The sequence below is a fragment of the Balaenoptera borealis genome (assembly GCF_965194805.1).
Source record: "Balaenoptera borealis genome assembly, chromosome: 4".
In the NCBI taxonomy this organism is placed as follows: Eukaryota; Metazoa; Chordata; class Mammalia; order Artiodactyla; family Balaenopteridae; genus Balaenoptera; species Balaenoptera borealis.
The window spans coordinates 62747655-62769063 of NC_138861.1; the positions used below are offsets into that span (position 1 = coordinate 62747655).

General features: G+C 39.9%; 1 protein-coding gene and 1 long non-coding RNA gene across 3 annotated transcripts in view; one reads left to right on the forward strand and one right to left on the reverse strand.

Moving 5' to 3' along the window:
* MOB1B (MOB kinase activator 1B) overlaps positions 1–20990 on the reverse strand; it is a 68488-nt gene extending 47498 nt beyond the window's left edge. Inside the window, exon 1 of one of the 2 annotated variants that reach the window (XM_082390302.1) lies at positions 20775–20990. In XM_082390302.1, coding sequence (XP_082246428.1) covers positions 20775–20788 — 14 coding nt within the window. In that variant the 5' untranslated portion in view covers positions 20789–20990. The remainder of the gene's footprint in view (positions 1–20774) is intronic. The other variant, XM_082390301.1, reaches the window with a different exon arrangement.
* A 267-nt stretch (positions 20991–21257) lies between these two features.
* Positions 21258–21409, forward strand: part of LOC309627958 — a 34231-nt gene continuing 34079 nt past the window's right edge. The window contains exon 1 of the long non-coding RNA XR_014244060.1: positions 21258–21392. This is a non-coding gene — a long non-coding RNA (uncharacterized lncRNA). The remainder of the gene's footprint in view (positions 21393–21409) is intronic.

The window sequence follows — 21409 nt, forward strand, 5'->3', positions numbered from 1 at the left end:
GTGGGCTGAAAACACACATTAGTTTCCACTCCCTACTCAAAGTGATAATAAAGTGAATTTTTAAAAAAATCAATCCCATAAGGATAAAGAGAATAAAAGAGGAGAAAACAACAATTTTAGGAATTAGAAATTAGATGAATAAATAACTGGATTAACATACCTAAGGAAGGACTTCCCTGGTGGTGCAGTGGTTAAGAATCCGCCTGCCAATGCAGGGGACACGGGTTCGAGCCCTGGACTGGGAAGATCCCACATGCCATGGAGCAACTAAGCCTGTGTGCCACAACTACTGAGCCTGTGCCCTACAGCCCACGAGCCACACGTGCCACAACTACTGAAGCCCGCACGCCTAGAGCCCATGTTCCTCAACAAGAGAAGCCACCATAATGAGAAGCCTGTGCAGTGCAATGAAGAGTATCTCCCAATCGCTGCAACTAGAGAAAGCCCATGCACGGCAACAAAGACCCAATGCAGCCAAAAATAAATTAATTAATTAATTAATTAATTTTAAAAAACCCACACATATCTAAGGAAACCTAACTCTAAACTTGGAAGCAACCCAATTTATACAACAGATCCCATAAAAGATTCAGGAATCAGTACAAGTAGGATACTCTGGAAGTAGGAGTGAAGATGGAACAAGACTTTCACAGTCTGTTTAAGAAGGAGTTACATACCCAGACCCCCTCTGCAATCTACACAGTAGGCTTCTGTACTACCCCCCATCCTAAGAAAAGACTAGAAGCTAAAGGTTTATTCTATGAAGAGGGCAAAACAGAGAGGGTGTCTGCCTTGGGAGATACAGTCACAAGCCCAGTTGCAGGCAGATGTACCATATTTAACACTGGGTGATTAGATGAGTTTAAAAAATCAATGTTGAGACCTCTAGCCTTTTACCCCAGCAGGATCCCCAGAACCTTGCAGTCGGGATAATAATCTCCAAGCGAAGACCAATTGTGCTTTTTTTTTTTGGCAAATCTGACCACACCACATAAAGACCTAGAAAGTAATTTATCCTAGGGGTTCAAGGTAACAGCCTAGCCATGATCACCCTTCAGCAAATCCCACAGTTGACATGCCCACCACACACATGCACAGAGTTCCAATTCACTTCTCGGTTGTCCTACTTGTAAATAAAAGCAGAAAGCAAAAGGGTTACCAGGTCTTGAGGCAAGCCTCTAATGTGAAACAAGACATCAAAATAGACAGAAAAAAGCAACTTAAAGGATAAACAATGGCAAATAATAAAAATGCCCCCCTAAAATTAATATCCTCAGTGACAGGAAAAAAATATTGCTTCATGAAATGAGAAAGGAATACTAAATATAAAAAAGAAAAGAGGACCCTTGAAATTTTTTAAAATGGTAGCAGAAATGAAAACCATAATAGAAAGAATAGAATATAAAACTGAAGTAATCTCTCGGAACACAAAGAATAAAAAACAAAGAAAGAGATGTAAGAGAAAAATATCAAGGATCTGTCCAGGAGGCCCAATATCCAAGTAAGAAGAATTCCAGAAATATATAACAGAAAAACAAGGAAATATTTTATCAAGAAAATACTTTATCAAGGAAATAAACGAAGAAATTTTCCCAGAATTGAAAATGTCTTTTTATTTATTTATTTTTAAATTTCTTCTCAAGTTTTCTTTCTCCCTTCCTTCCTTCCTTCCTTCCTTTCTTTTACTTATTTGGTTGTGCCAGGTCTTAGTTGCAGCAGGTGGGCTCCTTAGTTGTGGCATGTGAACTCTTAGCTGCAGCATGCATGTGGGATCTACTTCCCTGACCTGGGGTGGAACCCGGGCCCCCTGCATTGGGAGTGCAGAGTCTTAACCACTGCAGCACCAGGGAAGTCCCCAAAATGCCTTTTTTAGACTGAAAGAGAGACCACCAACTCAGTGGATGAAAACAGACCCACAACCAAAGATGCAATTATGAAATCTCAGAACAAAGAGAAGAACTTACAATAGTCCAGAGGGAAAAAACAAGTTTCATACAAAGTATCAGAAATCAGAAAGGCATCTGGACTTCTCAATAACAAGTGGAGCACCTCATCCATATAAATTAAAATTAAAATTCTGTGGGAAAATTTACAGCCTAGAACTTGATACGTTGACATAACATCAATCAAGTATGAAGGTAGAATATATTTCTAGACACATGAGGTCTCAAAATATTAACATTCCACTTACTGTTTTTAGTTAGCTTTTAGACAGTCTGCCCCAAATAAGGGAGTAAACCAAGAGACAGGATGTGAGGCCCAAGAAAGAAGAAATCCAACCAAAAACCATGCAAGGGGAATCCCCAGAATGAAGGTGAAGGTAGATTCCAAAAATAACAGCTACACAACAAGACTTAGATAACATCAACCAACAAACTGGAGCAGGTCAGAAAGCCCCAACAGACACTATTCAAGAAGATAAAAGTGAGAGAATCTGAATGTATTTGAAGGTTAACTGAGGGAATGTTTGGGGATTAAAAGAAGTATTGACTACACAGAAAATAAAACAAAAAATTTCCAGAAACAGTATAAAGTTGTTCAGGAAAGGAAAAATAAAATTACAGTACATACTTGGCTCAACTGTCAATAGTGTTTATATAGTATTAACTGCTATATTGAGAAGCAGGCAGGATGGGATGTGTGTGTGTGTATCTATATATATATATGGTATAGGAGGGGGTGATAGTCTCTTCTTCCATAATAGGAATTCAATAGTTAGTGCCTAGAAATGAAAAAATCAATATGTAACAATATAAACTAGTTAGAGATAAGAAATTAAAAATCAAAACAATCAGGTAAAAGAGCTCAAATGGCTGTAACTAGAAGCAAGAAAAGAGGGATTGTTTTTATGACAAGCTTTATAAAACTCTTTGACTCTAAATTAAATCATGTACATGTATAATACTGACAAAAATTAAAACTAAAACTTAAAAAGTTTGAAAGCTTAATAAAAAAGTTTGAATGTTTACCAAAACATGGCAATAAAATTGGGTTATTTGTAGAAATGTTAATGAACTGCTCTATCTTTAAAATCTAAACATACTGTGCAATATATTTCTGACCCCAGTATTATTTACAGTATACTATGGATAAGTAAGCCAAAATCACCTATATATATGCAGACTTCTCCTAATGGCTTACTAGCTGGCGGCTGCTATTGCTATCATCCTTAGCTCTGTTATCAAAATTGTTTCAAAAACATACATTCACCTTAGAAACTTGCCAGAGTCAATCAGCTTGATATACCAATGGTCCCTGAGGAAACCAAAAGCCATCAGTTAAATACACATCAAGTTGAAATTTGTAAAAGTAGCATGCAGCGCAGGGTAGTGGGAAAACACTGATGCTGATTGGACCTAGGGCCCTGGAATCACAGAGTACCTCTACTACTTGAGAGACCTTGACTTAGTTACTTATTACTTAGCCTCTCTGGAGACTTATCTGCCTCATCTGAAAATGAAGAAAGCATTATGCTGCAGAGTTGTTTCAAGGATTAGAAACCAGTAAGTAAAATACTACTGCAATGTCTGGCACAAGGCTCAATAAAAGCCATCTACCGTTATTGTTTAACTTGAGCATTATCTACTTCATAAGGAATAGGAGAAACCTTGATTTTACAGTTGGGTACTCTAGGCTGGAATCCCTAATTTGCTTTGTATTAGCTGGGTGACTTTGGATAAGTTACTTAATCGCTCTGATTGCAAAAAAGAGAAATCATATCACCTACCATGTGGGATGGTTCTGAAAACCGAATGATATGCATAGAAATACAGAGCATAAGCTGGTACACAATCAGTGCTCAATAATTGATACCAGTTAAATATATCTGTACCATCTCTTTATCCTTCGTAGTGAAGGTCCATCATAGACATAAGCTTTGTTATAGCTACATACTGTCCTTTTTTAATAAGCAATTGTAAAAAGTGTGAAGTCATGTAATGTCAAAAAATACAACTAAAATAGTAAGACACTTGGAATTCTTGGTATAATCAAGATTAGTCTCATTAGAATTTGTTTGTATAACTAAGTGTAGCCTTGGAAAATCACAAGATCCCAGAGTTTCAACTGGTTCATCTAAAAATAAGAGGTTGGAACAAAATCTTCTCTATTCCTAAAAATCACTAAATGTAAATTATTTCTCCAGAGATTTAATCTCATTCCTACCAATCCCACAAGCCACCATAAATCTTTTCAAACACCATTAGGAAGAAACACTGAATGTTGTCAAATATAAAACTGGTTTTTTTTAGAAATAAGAAAACGAGGCACAAAAGTACGATTTTGCCCAACTTACACACTCCAGATCACAAGAATAACTGAATTCTTCTATAAAGGAACTGAGGGAAAATATTTCTTTTAATCAAGATTGTTTCATTCTCCCTTTCTGTTCAGAAGCAAGGATTTCCATCTTTCAGACCACCAATGGTTTAAGCATGAGCTTATGGTGCCCAAGCACAGGACAAATCATGATGCTTCTAAAGGAAGGCTAAAAACAAGAACGGCTGGTGGATATCAGTGTGATGTCAGGAAAGTCCCTGTGAAAATAATACACAGATGCAGCCAAACCTGAGAATACAAGGCAAAGAAAGGGCTGTATAAAACTCCAGGAAAGGGCTTCCCTGGTGGCGCAGTGGTTGAGAATCTGCCTGCCAATGCAGGGGACACGGGTTCGAGCCCTGGTCTGGGAAGATCCCACATGCCTAGGAGAAACTGCGCCCGTGAGCCGCAATTACTGAGCCTGCGCGTCTGGAGCCTGTGCTCCGCAACAAGAGAGGCCGCGATAGTGAGAGGCCCGCGCACGGCGATGAAGAGTGGCCCCCGCTTGCCACAACTAGAGAAAGCCCTCGCACAGAAACGAAGACCCAACACAGTCATAAATAAATAAAAATAAATTAAAAAAAAAAAAAAAAAACTCCAGGAAAGACACAAGTTAAAAAAAAAAAAAAAAAAAGCCCCTTTAATCCTAATACAGTCAACTGTAAAAGTGACATCTCACATTATCTGAGATTCAGTAATGCTCCCCAGTACCTGGAAAGGGCTTCAACTGTTACTATTTAAAAGTAAGAGAGAATAACACAAATGAGTGAAAACCATAAAAGAGGAGAAAAAAGTAAAAAATGCATAAAACTAAATGAAAAAATCTTCCCCTCTTCTCTCCAGTTTATTTTTGAACTAAGTGAAATGTAAATATCAGAACTGCCATAAAAAGAACAAATTCATTAAGGCTAGCAGGGTTCCTCACACACACAATTATGCAAAGTATTTACTGATAAAGTAAGAGTGTTCTGAGTTTTTATAACACATAACTTACTCATGCTTATAACAGTTTGACCTGTAAGTGCTCAAAAACAACAAGCATATCATAAAGGCATATTCTTCAGATTCACGAGCAATTAGACACTACTGTTCACTCAAAGTTTGGGGAAAAGATTCTCCACTTTGAAATAATCCAGAAAGAAAACCCCTGGTGAAGCTCTCTATCAAACTCCATGAGAAAGACAATAAATGTGTTGAGAGTAACAAGTGAAAAGCAGTTTTACATCTACCTCCAGAATCTATAGGTCATTTTTACAGCTCCAAGTATGTCATCTGCCTCCCAAACATGTTTATCATTTGCATTAAATTATCAGTTTCCTATCCACCTTAAAATATTAGAAAGATAACTTAGAAACAGGAAATCCGATTGGAGTTAAATACCTCATTTTGTAAAATCCACCTCTACAGATAATCTGTGCCTATCTTGGAGAAAAGTAATATTTTTCTACCAAGTTATTAAATAATTTTAAAATTATATTCTACCGTTACTTTTCACATGACTATTAATTTTTAAATTTCACTTATTAAAAAACTACATTCTCAATTTTAACATAAAAGATATTATTTTCCCCTTTTAAAATAAAAGAGAAAAAAGGTTGATGGCAATAAAAGCAAACACCCTAACTATGCCATTAGAAATAAAGGGGACATACAACCCAACGACAAAAAATCAAACAACCCAGTCAAAAATGGGCAGAAGACCCAAACAGACATTTCTCCAAAGAAGATATACAGATGGCCAATACACACATGAAAAGATGCCCAACATCACTAATTATTAGAGAAATATAAATTAAAACTACAATGAGGAACCACCTCACACAGGTCAGAATGGCCCACATTAAAAAGTCTACAAATAGCAAATGCTGGAGAGGGTGTGGAGAGAAGAGAACCCTCCTACACAGTTGGTAGGAATGTAAATTGGTGCAGCTTCTACGGAAAAGAGTACAGAGGTTCCTCAAAAAACTAAAAATAAACTTGCCATATGATCCAGCAATCCCACTCCTGGGCATATATTTGGAGAAACCTATAATTCGAACAGATACATGCACCCTAATGTTCACTGCAGCATTATTTACAATAGCCAAGACACGGAAACAACCTAAATGTCCATCAACAGATGAATGGACAAAGAAAATATGGGGGTGGGTGTGTGTGTGTGTGTGTATACACACACACACACACACACAATGGAATACTGCTCAGCCATAAAAAAGAATGAGATAATGCCATCTGTAGCAATATGCATGGACCCAGAGATTATCATACTAAGTGAAGTAAGTCAGAAAGAGAAAGACAAATACCATATGATATCACTTGTATGTGGAATCTAAAATATGACACAAATGAACTTACTTACAAAACATAAACAGACTCACAGACATAGAAAACAAACTTATGCTTACCAAAGGGGGAAGCGGGTGGAGGAGTGATAAATTAGGAGTTTGGTATTAGCAGACACAAACTACTATATATAAAATAGATAAACAACAAGGTCCTACTGTATAGCACAGGGAACTATATTCAATATCCTGTAATAAACCATAATGGAAAAGAATATGAAAAAGAATATATATATGTATAACTGAATCACTTTGCTGTATATCAGAAACTAACACAACACTGTAAGTCAACTATACTTCAATAAAAAAAGAAAGGAAGAGGGACTTCCCTGGCGGTCCAGTGGTTAAGACTCCGTGCTTCCAATGCAGGGGGTGTGGGTTTGATCCCTGGTAGGGGAACTAAGATCCCACATGCTGCGTGGCGTGGCCAAAAAATTTGCAAAAAAAAAAAAAAAAAGAAAGAGAAGGAAGGAAAAGAGAGAAAGAGGACAGAAATTCTTTGGAAGACTCTTTACTATTAACTTGTTTACTTGGTTATATGTACAGACATATTTACACATATATATGTATATATTTATACATATTTACATATATACGTATATATTTATATATATATATTTGAAGCCCAAGAAGCTCTCACAATTATCATTCCTAGCTGTGCGATGGTGGTGGGGATGCAGGGATATGAGCACTCACGTTCACTGCTACTGGAACGCCATTTATAGTGGCAGGTAGGGAATGTGCCTGGCATATATCGATTCTTGGAAAAAGGGTAAAACAACAAGGTCTCTACAAAACTGTAAAATAAAGATCCAATAAATAGGTGTTCCAAATCTTTCTGTGCACAACAGCCACCTATTTCTAGCTCCCCAAAAGTCTTTGGAAGGGAAAAATTAGAGCAGAATGAAGGGAATCACTCATATCTCCTCCACCTACCACCATGTAAATACTTGAAAACGTCATTGATTTGTTAAAAAAAATTTTTTTTACTTCTAATTTATCTCTCCCCACACCTCCCCGCCCCATCCCCTTTGGTAAGCATAAGTTTGTTTTCTAAGTCTGTGAGTCTATTTCTGTTTTGTAAATAAGTTCATGTGTATCATTTTTTTAGATTCCACATGTGATATATAAAAAAATTTTTATTACCAAGTATGTAATATAGAACAGTCACTATGCTAGATGGTAGAGATTTAAAAATAATCTTTGAAACTGCTGCATCTTCAAAGAGGTCACATACTCTGATGAGGAAGAAAAGGCCCGAAAACTGACAAGTACAATATCTTTTTGATACGAGCTATAGTAAGGACTATGGAGGACACCGAAATGGTACCGAACGAATTGGGAAGGGGCCAGAGGTCAGGGAAAAAGAGTCGGCTCCTGAACTAAAGAAATGCAGGTGGGATGGAGAAGGGCTCCAGCCAGAACAACGGGATCAGCACTGACAAAAGCAGGCAGACGCGGGGAAAATGCACGTTGAAAGAAGTGCCAATGAGAGGGCCAAGCTCCGTGCAGGGAATGCACGGGAGCAAGGAGCAGAGGAGGCTGGACTGTGAGCAGACACCGTTATCGTGGCGGCTCTCTCCGCCTCGGGACTCTGCCAGTCACCCCAGCCCATCCTAATCCCTACCTGAGAAGCCCAAGTAAACTGCAGGAAGAAAGCGGGCCAAAGGATTCCAGCCGCCTCCTTTCCCTATTAAAAAACGCGAGGCTGGAGGGGCGCAATAGTGGCAACAGTGCGGAACTAAGCAGGGCAGGCCCCCAAATTCATCCAAATTCATACTTCAGGCCTCTGCCTAACAATACAGAAGCACACATTTGCAAAATTTCTGCTGTTTTGAATACAGGAATATACCAGATACAAAACTTTTATAAATACCGAATGCAACTATTTCACACCTACACCCAAAGAAGTTTGTATTCTCACTGGAATATCGATAATCTTTAACCTTCATTAGCCAGTGGACTTAAAACTAATGAGTTTACAACAATTTTATTGAAGAGTACATCCATGTAATATGCTGGTCTCCAATTTTAAGATTCTTGAGGACAGAGACCACATCTTATTTATTTCTGAATTCCTACCTTTCTCCTCCTACCACCAGCACCTAATAACACTTTGCTTATACACAGGAGACTCCAATAAATACTTATTATATTATGCAGCAATACCATGCATTTGTTAAGACGGCTAAACAACATTTGAATTCAGAAAGAGTTTACATACTGGGCTTGGGAATTTCATGAGCAAGGATACTAACAGGGTTTGCACAGGACCCTCTGGTTGTTGAAAACCTCCATATACATTCTCTCATTTAATTCTCACAGTTACCCAATGGAATAGGCATTCCTTTCCTCCCAGTAAACAGAGGAAACAGAAGAAATTAAGTGACGTGCCCAAGGTCACATGGCTAGTGACAGACCAAAGACTCTGAAACCCAGGTGTCCTCACTTACAGGCCACTGTTCTTTCCATGACAACCTTTAGTCTATCAAACATATTTACATATTGAGGACATATTTGCCAAGCAAGGTACTAACATGCTGGTAAATAAAACAGTGAACAAACCTTATGAAACTTACAGTCCAGGAAGGGGGAAAAGACCTTAAATAATAATTACAAATAATTGCAAGTGTGCAAAGACAACCAGAGAACCTAACCTTGAGGGCTGTTAAAGAAAATAAAAAACAAAACTAACTGACGTTTGTTAAAGATGGTAAAGCAGATTTTACTCAGGAACAATGAGGTAGGTATAGGGACTACTGCAATGGGATTTTACAGTATGGGAGAGAGACGGAGTTCAACTCCAAATACAGCATGGGCAAGAGGGAATGTATAACGAAGAAGCAGGGTGCGGGGGTGAGTGGATAGAAAAATTACTAAGAGGAAATATTGGGGGGGAAAGGGGACGGGGAGGGGGGTGTTGTGTTTCTGGTTAAACTGACCTAATAGGATTCTTTTTTTTTAAATAAATTTATTTATTTTATTTATTTATTTTTGGCTGTGTTCGGTCGTCATTGCTGTGCGCGGGCACAGTTGCGGCGAGCGGGGCCTACTCTTCGTCGCGGTGCGCGGGCTTCTCATTGCGGTGGCTTCTCTTGTTGCCGAGCACGGGCTCTAGGCGCGCGGGCTTCAGTAGTTGTGGCACGCAGGCTCTAGAGCGCAGGCTCAGTAGTTGTGGTGCACAGGCTTAGTTGCTCTGCGGCACGTGGGATCTTCCAGGACCAGGGCTCAAACCCGTGTCCCCTGCATTGGCAGGCGGATTCTTAACCACTGCGCCACCAGGGAAGCCCCTGACCTAACAGGATTCTTGCTGAAGACAGGGAGGGGTGATCCATACATCACCTGAGGGATGGTGGCGGATGAGGAAGCTGATCAGATGTTGAGGGTGGTAGGGGATTGTGGTTAACCTAACTAGCAGGGTTCTTGATAAAACCAGACTTTACAAGGAAGTGCACAGATGGACCTATTAGAAAGTTCAAGACCTGACCAAAGTTTGGTCAGGCAAAGAATCTTTGTCAGGGCCTCACAGAGTCTCTTAAAGACAGAGGTAGTATTATACTGAGTCCCAAGTATTTTTTTTTTCTTCAGTGTTATACTGAATCCCAAGGATTTTTTTTTCTTCTTTACCTTACTTTGAATTATTTAACTCAATACATAGGCATCCATCGACTTACTATTGTCTAAAGCTTCTAAAACTTGAAGGTGCTTTTTAAAGTAAGGGATCTTATTAAAATGCATTCTAATTCGAGGATTGGAGTCTGAAATCTTGCATTTCTAACATGCTCCTAAGTGATGCTAAAGCTCCTCACGTTAAGTGTCTAAAGTAGACTTCTCAAGGGTTATAGTTATGTGAGTTCCCTCATGACCTAGTAGTTAGGATTCCATGCTTTCACTGCCATGGCCAGGGTTCAATGCCTGGTCAGGGAACTGAGATCCCACAAGTCATGCAGTGTGGCCAAAAAGAATCCAGAAATAAACATATTTTAAATTTAAAAAAAAAAGAGTTATAGTTATGCATAGATATGACCTCCTCAGTCCTGGGGGTGGCCTTCTGTCACCAGAGGGTCAAGAGTAGCCTTTCATCCCAACGGTGCTAAATAAAATGACAGTGATACCTTAATACTGAATGACAAAAAAGGTAAAGATATCTCTAGAACCTACAGTTATCACGTGACAATAAAGTCCTAACACCTTATAAATATGCTACCATTTGAGCAAAAGCTAAAACTTTTTTCCCCGTTTTTATTTATTTATTTATTTATAACATCTTTATTGGAGTATAATTGCTTTACAATGTTGTGTTAGTTTCTGCTGTATAACAAAGTGAATCAGCTATACGTATACATATATCCCCCTATCCCCTCCCTCTTGGGTCTCCCTCCCTCCACCCTCCCTATCCCGCCCCTCTAGGTGGTCACAAAGCACCGAGCTGATCTCCCCGTGCTATGAGGCTGCTCCCCAATAGCTACCTATTTTACATTTGGTAGTGTATATATGTCCATGCCACTCTCTCACTTTGTCCCAGCTTACCCTTCCCCCTCCCTGTGTCCTCAAGTCCATTCTCTACATCTGCGTCTTTATTCCTGTCCTGCCCCTAGGTTCATCAGTACTATTTTTTTTTTTAGATTCCATATATATATGTCAGCATGAGGTATTTGTTTTTCTCTTTCTGACTTACTTCACTCTGTATGACAGACTCTACGTCCATCCGCCTCACTACAAATAACTCAATTTTGTTTCTTTTCATGGCTGAGTAATATTCCATTGTATATATGTGCCAGATCTTCTTTATCCATTCATCTGTTGATGGACACTTGGGATGCTTCCATGCCCTGGCTATTGTAAATAGTGCTGCAATGAACACTGTGGTACATGACTCTTTTTGAATTATGGTTTTCTCAGGGTATATGCCCAGGAGTGGGATTGCTGGGTCATATGGTAGTTCTGTTTTTAGTTTTTTAAGGAACCTCCATACTGTTCTCCATAGTGGCTGTATCAATTTACATTCCCACCAACAGTGCAAGAGGGTTCCCTTTTCTCCACACCCTCTCCAGCATTTACTGTTTGTAGATTTGAGGATGGCCTTTCTGACTGGTGTGAGGTGATACCTCATTGTAGTTTTGATTTGCATTTCTCTAATGATTAGTGATGGTGAGCATCCTTTCATATGTTTGTTGGCAATCTGAATATTGTCTTTGGAGAATGTCTATTTAGGTCTTCTACTCATTTTTGGATTGGGTTGTTTGTTTTTTTGATAGTGAGCTGCATGAGCTGCTTGTAAATTTTGGAGATTAATCCTTTGTCAGTTGCTTCACTTGTAAATATTTTCTCCCATTCTGAGGGCTGTCTTTTCATCTTGTTTATGGTTTCCTTTGCTGTGCAAAAGCTTTTAAGTTTCATCAGGTCCCATTTGTTTATTTTTGTTTTTATTTCCATTTCTCCAGGAGGTGGGTCAAAAAGGATCTTGCTGTGATTTGTGTCACAGAATGTGCTGCCTATGTTTTCCTCTAAGAGTTTTATAGTGTCTGGCCTTCCATTTAGGTCTCTAATCCATTTATAGTTTATTTTTGTGTATGTTGTTAAGAAGGGTTCTAATTTCATTCTTTTACATGCAGCTGTCCAGTGTTCCCAGAACCACTTATTGAAGAGGCTGTCTTTTCTCCACTGTATATTCTTGCCTCCTTTATCAAAGATAAGGTGACCATATGTCCATGGGTTTATCTCTGGGCTTTCTACCCTGTTCCATTGATCTATATATCTGTTTTTGTGCCAGTACCATACTGTATTGATTACTGTAGCTTTGTAGTATAGTCTGAAGTCAGGGAGCCTGATTCCTCCAGCTCTGTTTTTCTTTCTCAAGATTGGCAAGAGCTAAAATTAATACAGCTCAACTGAGGAACATTTTGGTTCCCAAATGTCTAGCCACTTAGAATTGTACTATTTGGTATGGTTTGGCTCTAACTACAATCTGAAAAGAAAATTTATTTCAGTTCTTGATAACTTGCCATTTCTCAAATTAAAAATTGACAAGGTTAACAAAGGACTGATTAAAAGGTTGAACATTCTGACAAATAAGACCCCTTTGGGAGTCCTTAACAATAGAGTGGAAACACAAGCATCAGTCCTCAAAACAATGCTGTGTTCCGGTTGAGACTTCAGTTTTGACAAATCGGTGTTATTCACTGACTCAAAAGTACAATTTCTGAGAGTTGAAAATAAGAGAACCAGTTGAACATTTGGCAGGGTGTGGGGAAGGGTTAGGGAGAATGGAACCAGGCATATGTGAGTACAACCTATAACCAACAGGGAGTTTTTAAACAAAGAGCTATTTCAGTAGTTAAATCTAATGCTACAGGGCACCAGCAAACAAACAGATTCTCTAAAGAGAAGGTCATGCTGCTGCCCATCTGTGTGGAACATGATCTGGGCATCGAGATACCAGAAAAGTTGCCATAAAAGACTTTTACCCCTACTGCTTCCACTTTATTCTATGTTTATACTGAATAGTAAGAAATTATTTAAGTTAAACCATTAACTATTTCTACAAAGTAACACAAAAAATTAACACCCAATACTATAACTACTGAACTATTCTCATCAAATTTCAATTTGAGAACAAGAGAACTTTGGCAAAAAAATAAAACAATAGTAGCAATAAAATAAGATCCAGTCTTTCCATTACAAATATTAATAAGGCTGCTTGACTATGAGGTACTTAGACTATTACCCAAATAATGTTTGTTTACCTTCAAACTCCTGCTTTTAAGTTCTAACTTCAAAAAATCAAAGTAGCACTAATACATATGATAATAAACCTACAGAAATTGGCTATGATTTAGTAATCAGAAATGATGACTATGATTATAAAAAATAATAACAGCTACAAGCAACCATCACACTGTTGAGATATTGACAATGAACTAGATATCACTGTTGCACATTGAGCTAGGCCTTTTACATTCAGGATATCTAATCCTCCCAACATCTCTATGAGGTACTGGTCCTAAACACAGGATTCATGGGGAAAAAAATTAGATTACTATCACACTGATACCACACATAGTGGAGTCTCAGACTACTTTCATCCTTAATATGGGCAAAGGAGGGGTCCACACATGCTCAGGAGAGTATTAATGGTGGCTGGATGACAGCTGGACGCCAAGCCACAAGGAAGGTGGCCAGGCAGAGTTAGAAGAATAGCTATATATACAGAGGTCTGAACAAATAAGTATATTGAGGATAATGGGAGCCAGGTTTCTCACTGACAAAGGAGAAAGTGAAAAATACATAAAGGGATAAGACTAGGATGAACCCTGTGCTCAGAATTGCAGGAATTAGTGTGAGCTCATTGGGAATATATGGATAGATACAGAATAAAATTTTTGGATGTAAATTTGTATGGGTATGTATTTTCTAGCATTGTCCAATGAGAGAGCCTGGGAGCAGCAAAACATATGTAGTAATAAGCACACCTAGCACCTAAATTCTGGTTTCCAAATACTATTCATCACTGGCCAGAACCAAGGCCCTTAGAGAAATGGCCAGTTCCAGGACTGAGGCAGAGAAAGTATAAGATAAACCTGGGGAACTTCCCTGGTGGCACAGTGGTTAAGAATCTGCCTGCCAATGCAGGGAACACGGGTTCGAGCCCTGGTCTGGAAAGATCTCACATGCTGTGGAGCAACTAAGCCCCTGCGCCACAACTACTGAGCCTGCGCTCTAGAGCCCGCGAGCCACAACTACTGAGCCCGTGATCCACAACCATTGAGCCCGTGTGCCACAACTACTGAAGCCTGCGCGCCTAGAGCCCGTGCTCCGCAACAAGAGAAGCTACCACATGAGAAGCCTGTGCACCACAACGAAGAATAGCCCCCGCTCACTGCAACTAGAAAAAGCCCACACACAGCAACGAAGACCCAATGCAGCCAAAAATAAATTAATTAAATAAATAAATTAAAAAAAAAAAAAAAAGATAAACCTGGAATATCTGGTTGTGCCGGAAAGTAACGGAGTACTCAGAGAAAGACAGGAACAAATCAAAGGGACACAGAAGCCAGCCTGAACAGGACTCCAACTAGCTAAAACTGAGACAATTTGAGCACCAAAATAAATAATGATTATAGATTATAACTCATTAAATAAAATAGGAACCCATGAGTCCACACTGATACTAAAAAAATAAATAAATGGGAAGAATAAGTGATCCCTTACAGTAAAAGTGTCAAATAATAAATGTAAACGCAATGACAGAATTAGAATATTGGCAAGCATCATAGTAGTAATATAGAGAAGAAATATCAATGAACACTAAAACTAGTAGGTGAAAATGGAAGGAGATAGTTACATAATCTCAAAATAGCTCCCAACAAAATATTAATCACAGAGAAAAAATATATAATAACTTTATACTAGAGAATCTTTATAGACACTTAAATCAAAGGAATCACCTCCAACAATGAATAAACATACATTATGTGCACCTGATAAGATGCTGTAAGAAAAACATGTATCACGCCTGTGATACTTCTGCCTCAAATGCACTACCAGGTCTCACCACAAAGAAACACCAGACAAACTCAAACTGAGAGATATTCTACAAAATGACTGGCCTGTAGTCCTCAAAGATATAGAAATCCTGAAAGTCAAGGAAAAACTAAGGTAATGTTTCAGTTTGAAGAAGGCAGCACACACAAAACTGGGTGTGATACATGATTGCTGACTGGATCCTTTTGCTGAGGATGACATTATTGGAGCAACTAATGAAACTAAATGGGTTCTCTGGATAAGGAACATATAGGAGTTCTTTGTGCTATTTTTTTGCAGCTTTTCTAAAAATTTGAAAATGTTTCAAAATAAAACTTAAAAATCACTTCTGCAAATGAACAGGTTTCACAGCTACACTTTAATTAAGCATGCTATAAAAGATGGCCTTAAGTTAGTTAATTGATACAAAACAAAAATGGAAGTTATGCCCCTGAAACTAATGTTATACATCAATTATATCTCAGTCTTTTTAAAAATGGAATGTTGCAAGACAGGAGAGTTTAAAACTTCTCTATAGGACTTAACATTCCTTATAGGTACCATTTTTCTTATATTTTTCAAGAAGTAACACAAGTATTCTGCTTTAATACCTCCTAATCAAATATACAGTTGAAGAGAAGTACTACATGTGCTTTCATATATCAGAAACTCCAAAGGTACAAAAACTCTTCAACTACATCAAGGAAAAAAAGTCGTTAATGGTAAAAGTAATCACATAGTAATTATTTTGCACTCAGTAGTGTAAAACAAAAGCAATCCTGTATCAGATGGTAAGAGTAAACTAAGGCCAGCCAAGTACTGATATTTGCAATTCCCAAAACTATAGTTCTGAAAAGATGACCATACTTACTTCAACTCCCTCCCCCCCACCCCCGAAAAAGCGTAACATATTAAATTGGTTGGTCAGATAACAAAACTGTAAAGATAATACTTGGTCAACAGCCACTCAAAGTGATGCTGTAGAAGTATACTGACATAAAAACTTCACAAGTGAAAAACCTGGTCTATGGACAGTAGGGATCCATTTGTGTATTTTTACACATGTACAAACAAAAACGTGACAGAAAAGATTAGGAAGTGATATCACAAAATACAATAGTTATCTCTGAAGGTGTGATTATGAGAGATTTTTATTTTCTTCCTTTTCTTATAAGTATTTTGTAATTACTCCAACATGTGTATTATTCTTTCTTTTTTTTTAAAACATCTTTATTGGAGTATAATTGCTTTGCATTGTTGTTAGTTGCCGTTGTATAACAAAGTGAATCAACTAGTATTATTCTTACACTAAAAATAAAAGTCAAAAATAATTTTAAAGTATTATTTAAATTTAAAGGTTTCTATTTTCTCTTCCACCATTATATTCTTGACGATCCTTAGAAAGCAGTCCTCACAGTGTGAGATATTAATACCTGGTCATGAAAGACTTCTCTTAAAAACAAGGCCTAAAAAAAAACAAAAAAAAAAAACAAGGCCTAGCAGTGGTTGAGAATCTGCCTGCCAATGCAGGGGACACGGGTTCGAGCCCTGGTCTGGGAAGGTCCCACATGCCGCGGAGCAACTGGGCCTGTGAGCCACAACTGCTGAGCCTGCGCGTCTGGAGCCTGTGCTCCACAACAAGAGAGGCCGCGATAGTGAGAGGCCCGCGCACCGCGATGAGGAGTGGTCCCCACTTGCCCCAACTAGAGAAAGCCCTCGCACAGAAACGAAGACCCAACACAGCCATAAACAAACAAATAAATAAATAAATCTGTTCCCTGCAGTTCTGCCTTGCTTTCAAACCCTCTTCGTTGCCTTACCTCAATATATTTAAAAAAAACAAAAAAAACAAAAAAACAAGGCCTATCTGAATACCACCTTTTTATATAATTTTATCAATTAGAGATAAGGTAATATGAGGTAGGTTCTCTGGATCTAGACTGCCAGGATTCAAATCCCAGCGACCCCACTGACTAGCTACATAATTTGAACAAATTATTTAACCTCTCTTTGCCAGTATCTTCATCTGTAAAAATGGGGTTCCTACTAGTTATTAAATTGAGCTACTTATCTAAAGCATTTGGTGTCTGGCACATGGTAAGCACTTAGCAGGCTATTTTTATTATTAATTTCTTTTACAGGTGAGGATACTGAAGCACTAAAATCAGTTGAATCATCTGCCTGAAAACAAAGATGCTGGTATGGGGGGCGGGGCGGGGGGAGGTGTTTGGAGGAAAGAAGGAGGTAAGAGAGAAGAGAGAAGTAGAAGAGGGAGACAGAGAGAGACACATATAAACACAGCTAAAATCCTGGGTCCCCTTTCCCAAATTGCTATTCTTTTGAAAACACAAATGGCAGCTGTCTAGCATAATGTTCAATAAATATTTCCTTCCGTTCCCAACCTCTTTGTTTCTTCCTATACAGAAACAGACCTGGTTTATATTCATTCTCATTCCTAAACCACCTTCCTACAAACTTCTGTTTTAAAGTTAACTATATTTGTTCTAACTCTGTTCCAACCAAGCAGTCTTACATTAGGAAATTACACCTTGGTTTTTTCCTAGTCAAATGTTTCTGTGGAATTCCATGTCAGAAGAGACTTGCAATCTAAAAATGCTAGAAACATAGAGAACACTCTATATAATTTTTTGAATGACTGTTAAGAACTCACTCTGATCCTAAATCTCCCTCAACTTTATATGCATAAAATGTCAGGAGAGGAAAAACCCTAAGTCAAGAGACCTGTGTTCCAATTCTACCCAGGCCAATAATTAGGCCAGTAACGTGAGGTTGGTGATTTTGCCACTTTAGCAAAAAAGAGAGGAGTACACTGTGTTACTGATAGACCCCATCTAGCTCCCAAATTCTACAGCCTCTTGAACAAACCGGAAAATGGAGAATTCACAGGCAATTTCATGCCTCCATGATGTTTCCTCTAACTGAAATCTCCCATTTCCCCTTACCCTTTTAGAGAACTCTTGTTATACCTTCCATTAACTACCCATCACTTCTTCCATGAAATCTTCCCCCTGCTCAAATAGAACACAATGCTCTGTATTCTTTGGACCCCTATGCTTGTATTGCATCTATTACAGATGACTGTTTATACACTGTCTACCATTTCTAGAGTCTCACATCTTGCACAGTGCCTAGCACACAGCAGGTACTATGGATGTGTTTAAAGATTTGAGTCTACAAAGTTAAATTAGGTTCCTGTGAAGTTTTTGTATGCACTATCTGGGAGTTTAGCTTAATTTGAAGACACACACAGGCCAATATGCAGCACAACCAAAGGTTTGTCCCAGTTAGAATCAAAGCAGTGCAAATTTATTCTGAACCAGTGCCTACACCAGTGCCTGCACAATGAATGATGTTTTTTAAATCAATAATTTTCTTCTATCTTAAAGCCCTCAAGAGTTGTGAGTCATCACCTTCATAACCCTATCGCACATTGCCCTTATTTTTGCAGCTTCATCCACTTATAGCCACTTTACAAATAAGCTTCCAAGAACTGGAGAGAAATATTTGTATTTAACTCCTAAACTGCAACTCTTATTTTCTCTGCTTATCTGTTGGTACGGAAATAATATTCAGGAAAGTATACCAAATAACAAATAGATAATAACCAAAACTTTGTTCTTTCACTTCTGATAATAATTATTTCTACTTACGAGGTGTTCACTTCAGATTTTAAACTATCGGTGGACAAAAATCAAAACCAAAAATATTAGATTAACTTTTTTGGACTGTCAAGCAGCACACGGGCAAAATATCTTGAGAATTTATTAACTGCTACGTGTGACCTGACTGAAAAATTGTGTTCCAAATAGTACAAACCCTCTAATGTGCTATCTACGTTAGTTATGGCAAGATTCTTTTTATGCAGCTAATATGCTTCAGGATAATGAACTTATCCATTACATTTCTGTAATTATTACTGAGCCAGGGAAAAGCAGGATACTATTGTATTTATGTTCAGAAAATACCACCCAAACCTTCTCTATCCCCTAGTTTCAGCCAAATATGGTTCTTCCCTGCTTCAAACAATTTTAGCTATGAGTTCCAAGAGACACAGGCCCATCAGAAGCAGTCAAGGACATATCTACATTGCTATTTCAAAGACAGCTTTTAAATTCTTGAAGAAATCAGAAAACAGCAATGCAAAAAATACTCAAGATGAGAAGTTTCAAGTGGAGATGCTTGGCTATCTTGATTCAAACTAAAATAGGAAGCAAAGATGTTTATGAAGTCACTCAGTCCTCTCATCTAGTACTACCTATCTGACAAACTCACAATCAACTTCTAGGATGAGCCTAAGAAAGAGGTTTCATAAGCTCAAATGTGTTAGGAAGGTTGACACAAGCCAAGCACCCCCTGTGCATATTAGAAATATTAGCAAGTCCACCTGCCGGTTAGCCTCTGTGATGGCTCAGTTTTGCTTAAACACCCTAAAAAGGATTAACATTCTAGACATAAGCTTGTGAAAATAAGGGTTAATTAAATTCTCAGGATTCAGGTGCCAATGTGATGACGAAAAATTATGGGAGGTGGGGAAAGAAGAAAATCTTTAAATGCTAATTTTCTCCACAACGGTAAAGGAGCATATGGGGTGGGTTTCAATTTCCGAGTTTTTATTAGCTTTCTAACCACAGATTAAACAGAGGTGAATCACAGCGAAGCCTTCAAAAGAGTAATTCCCCAGGGTGTAAGGTCTTGTTTTCGGAGGACCTGAGGCTTGTCTGCTGCCACCATACTCCCATCCGGCCACCCCATCTTTCTGCCCATCCCCCTCAACTCGTCTGCAATAAACGATAAGGGAAATAATGACGAGCACTAAATGCGACGTTGAGTTGGCATTTACAAATGATTTGCAAAACAACTCCCTAATCAACCCAGAGCACACTACCCAGACCCTATATGGTGGTTGTCTAAAACGATAGAGCCCATACTCTTCAGGGGAGCACGCTGGGAGGAGGGGCACCTCGGGAAAGCAAGGCGCTCCAGTCCCCAAGACCCCAGGTTATCACCAGAGGATCCTGACGCGCAAGCAGCCGCGTTGTGTTAAATACACAAGACTTGTCACCCCAACTTCCCACTCCTAAAACCTAAGTGGGGAATGAAAAGGGTCCTGGGGTGACGGAAGAAAGTAGAAGCTCTATCTTCTGTGCTTGGGACCCAGAAAAAAAAGCAATGAACAGGGGAGACGGAGACAGGCGACCGGGCACGCGTCGGATACGGGTCTTGCGGAAGAGTGGGAGCTATCTATATAGAGCGTGCAAACAAACGCAAGAGAAGAGCGAGAGGAAAGGTTGGGGTGATGGAGAAATGCGGACGCAGGCATCGGGGTGTGTCGGGACTTGGGGTCCGGGGAGAAAGAGCCTCCTTGGGGGCCGGAGGATTCCCCGCCTGCTCGAAGCGGGCCGGGGAAGCGGCGGCGGTCAGGCAGCGCGAGCATTCGGGGCAGGTTCCCCGAGACCTGGTGGGTGGGGACGCCCGGGTCAAGCAGCTAGGGGCAAAGCTGGGAGAGGGGTGGGGGACCCGCGGCCCAGGTCTTCTGAACAAAGCCGGTGCGCGCTGGGCCTGGCTACTCACAACAAGAAGCTCATGTCGGCCGTGGCGTGGGCTGCGGGCTCGGCGGTCGCGAGGCCTCGGGGTGGCGGCGACGTCGGCGGCCAGGCAAGGAGAAGAAGAAGGAGAGGATGAGGAGGCGGGGAGCGCCGGCTGCTCGGCAGCCGCAACTTGTTCGGTTTTGCTAGTTCCAATGGCTGGCAGAGGGGGCGGAAGTGGGAAGCACCAGGCTTGAGTCACTCAGTGGGAGGAGAAGGAAAAAGGGGCGGGGAAAGGGCCACTCGCCTCCTGCACAGAGAACAATCACCGCGACCGCAGCGCTGCTCCCCCGGCACTTCGTCTCCAGCCCCTCGCTGCCCCGACTCCGTGAGCTCTCGCGAGAGCGGCGCGCGCCCACCCTGCCCCTCCCGTTGCGGCCCCGGGTCCCTTACTTTCTGGACACTTTTGCAGCCCCGGGCCACGCCCCGCAAGTGTGCTGGGGCCACCCGGTTGGTCGAGGCCAGTCCACCCGGTTGGGGGTCGTGGCAGAGCGCTCCGAGCCGCTTAGCTGGGTTTCAGCGGTCAGGAAGGAAATTGGCTGCAGCTCTGGGATGTCAGAGTCCTGCAGTGAGGGATGGAATTGCCACCAGAGTTCTGCCCACTGTGAGTGCCCAGACGAA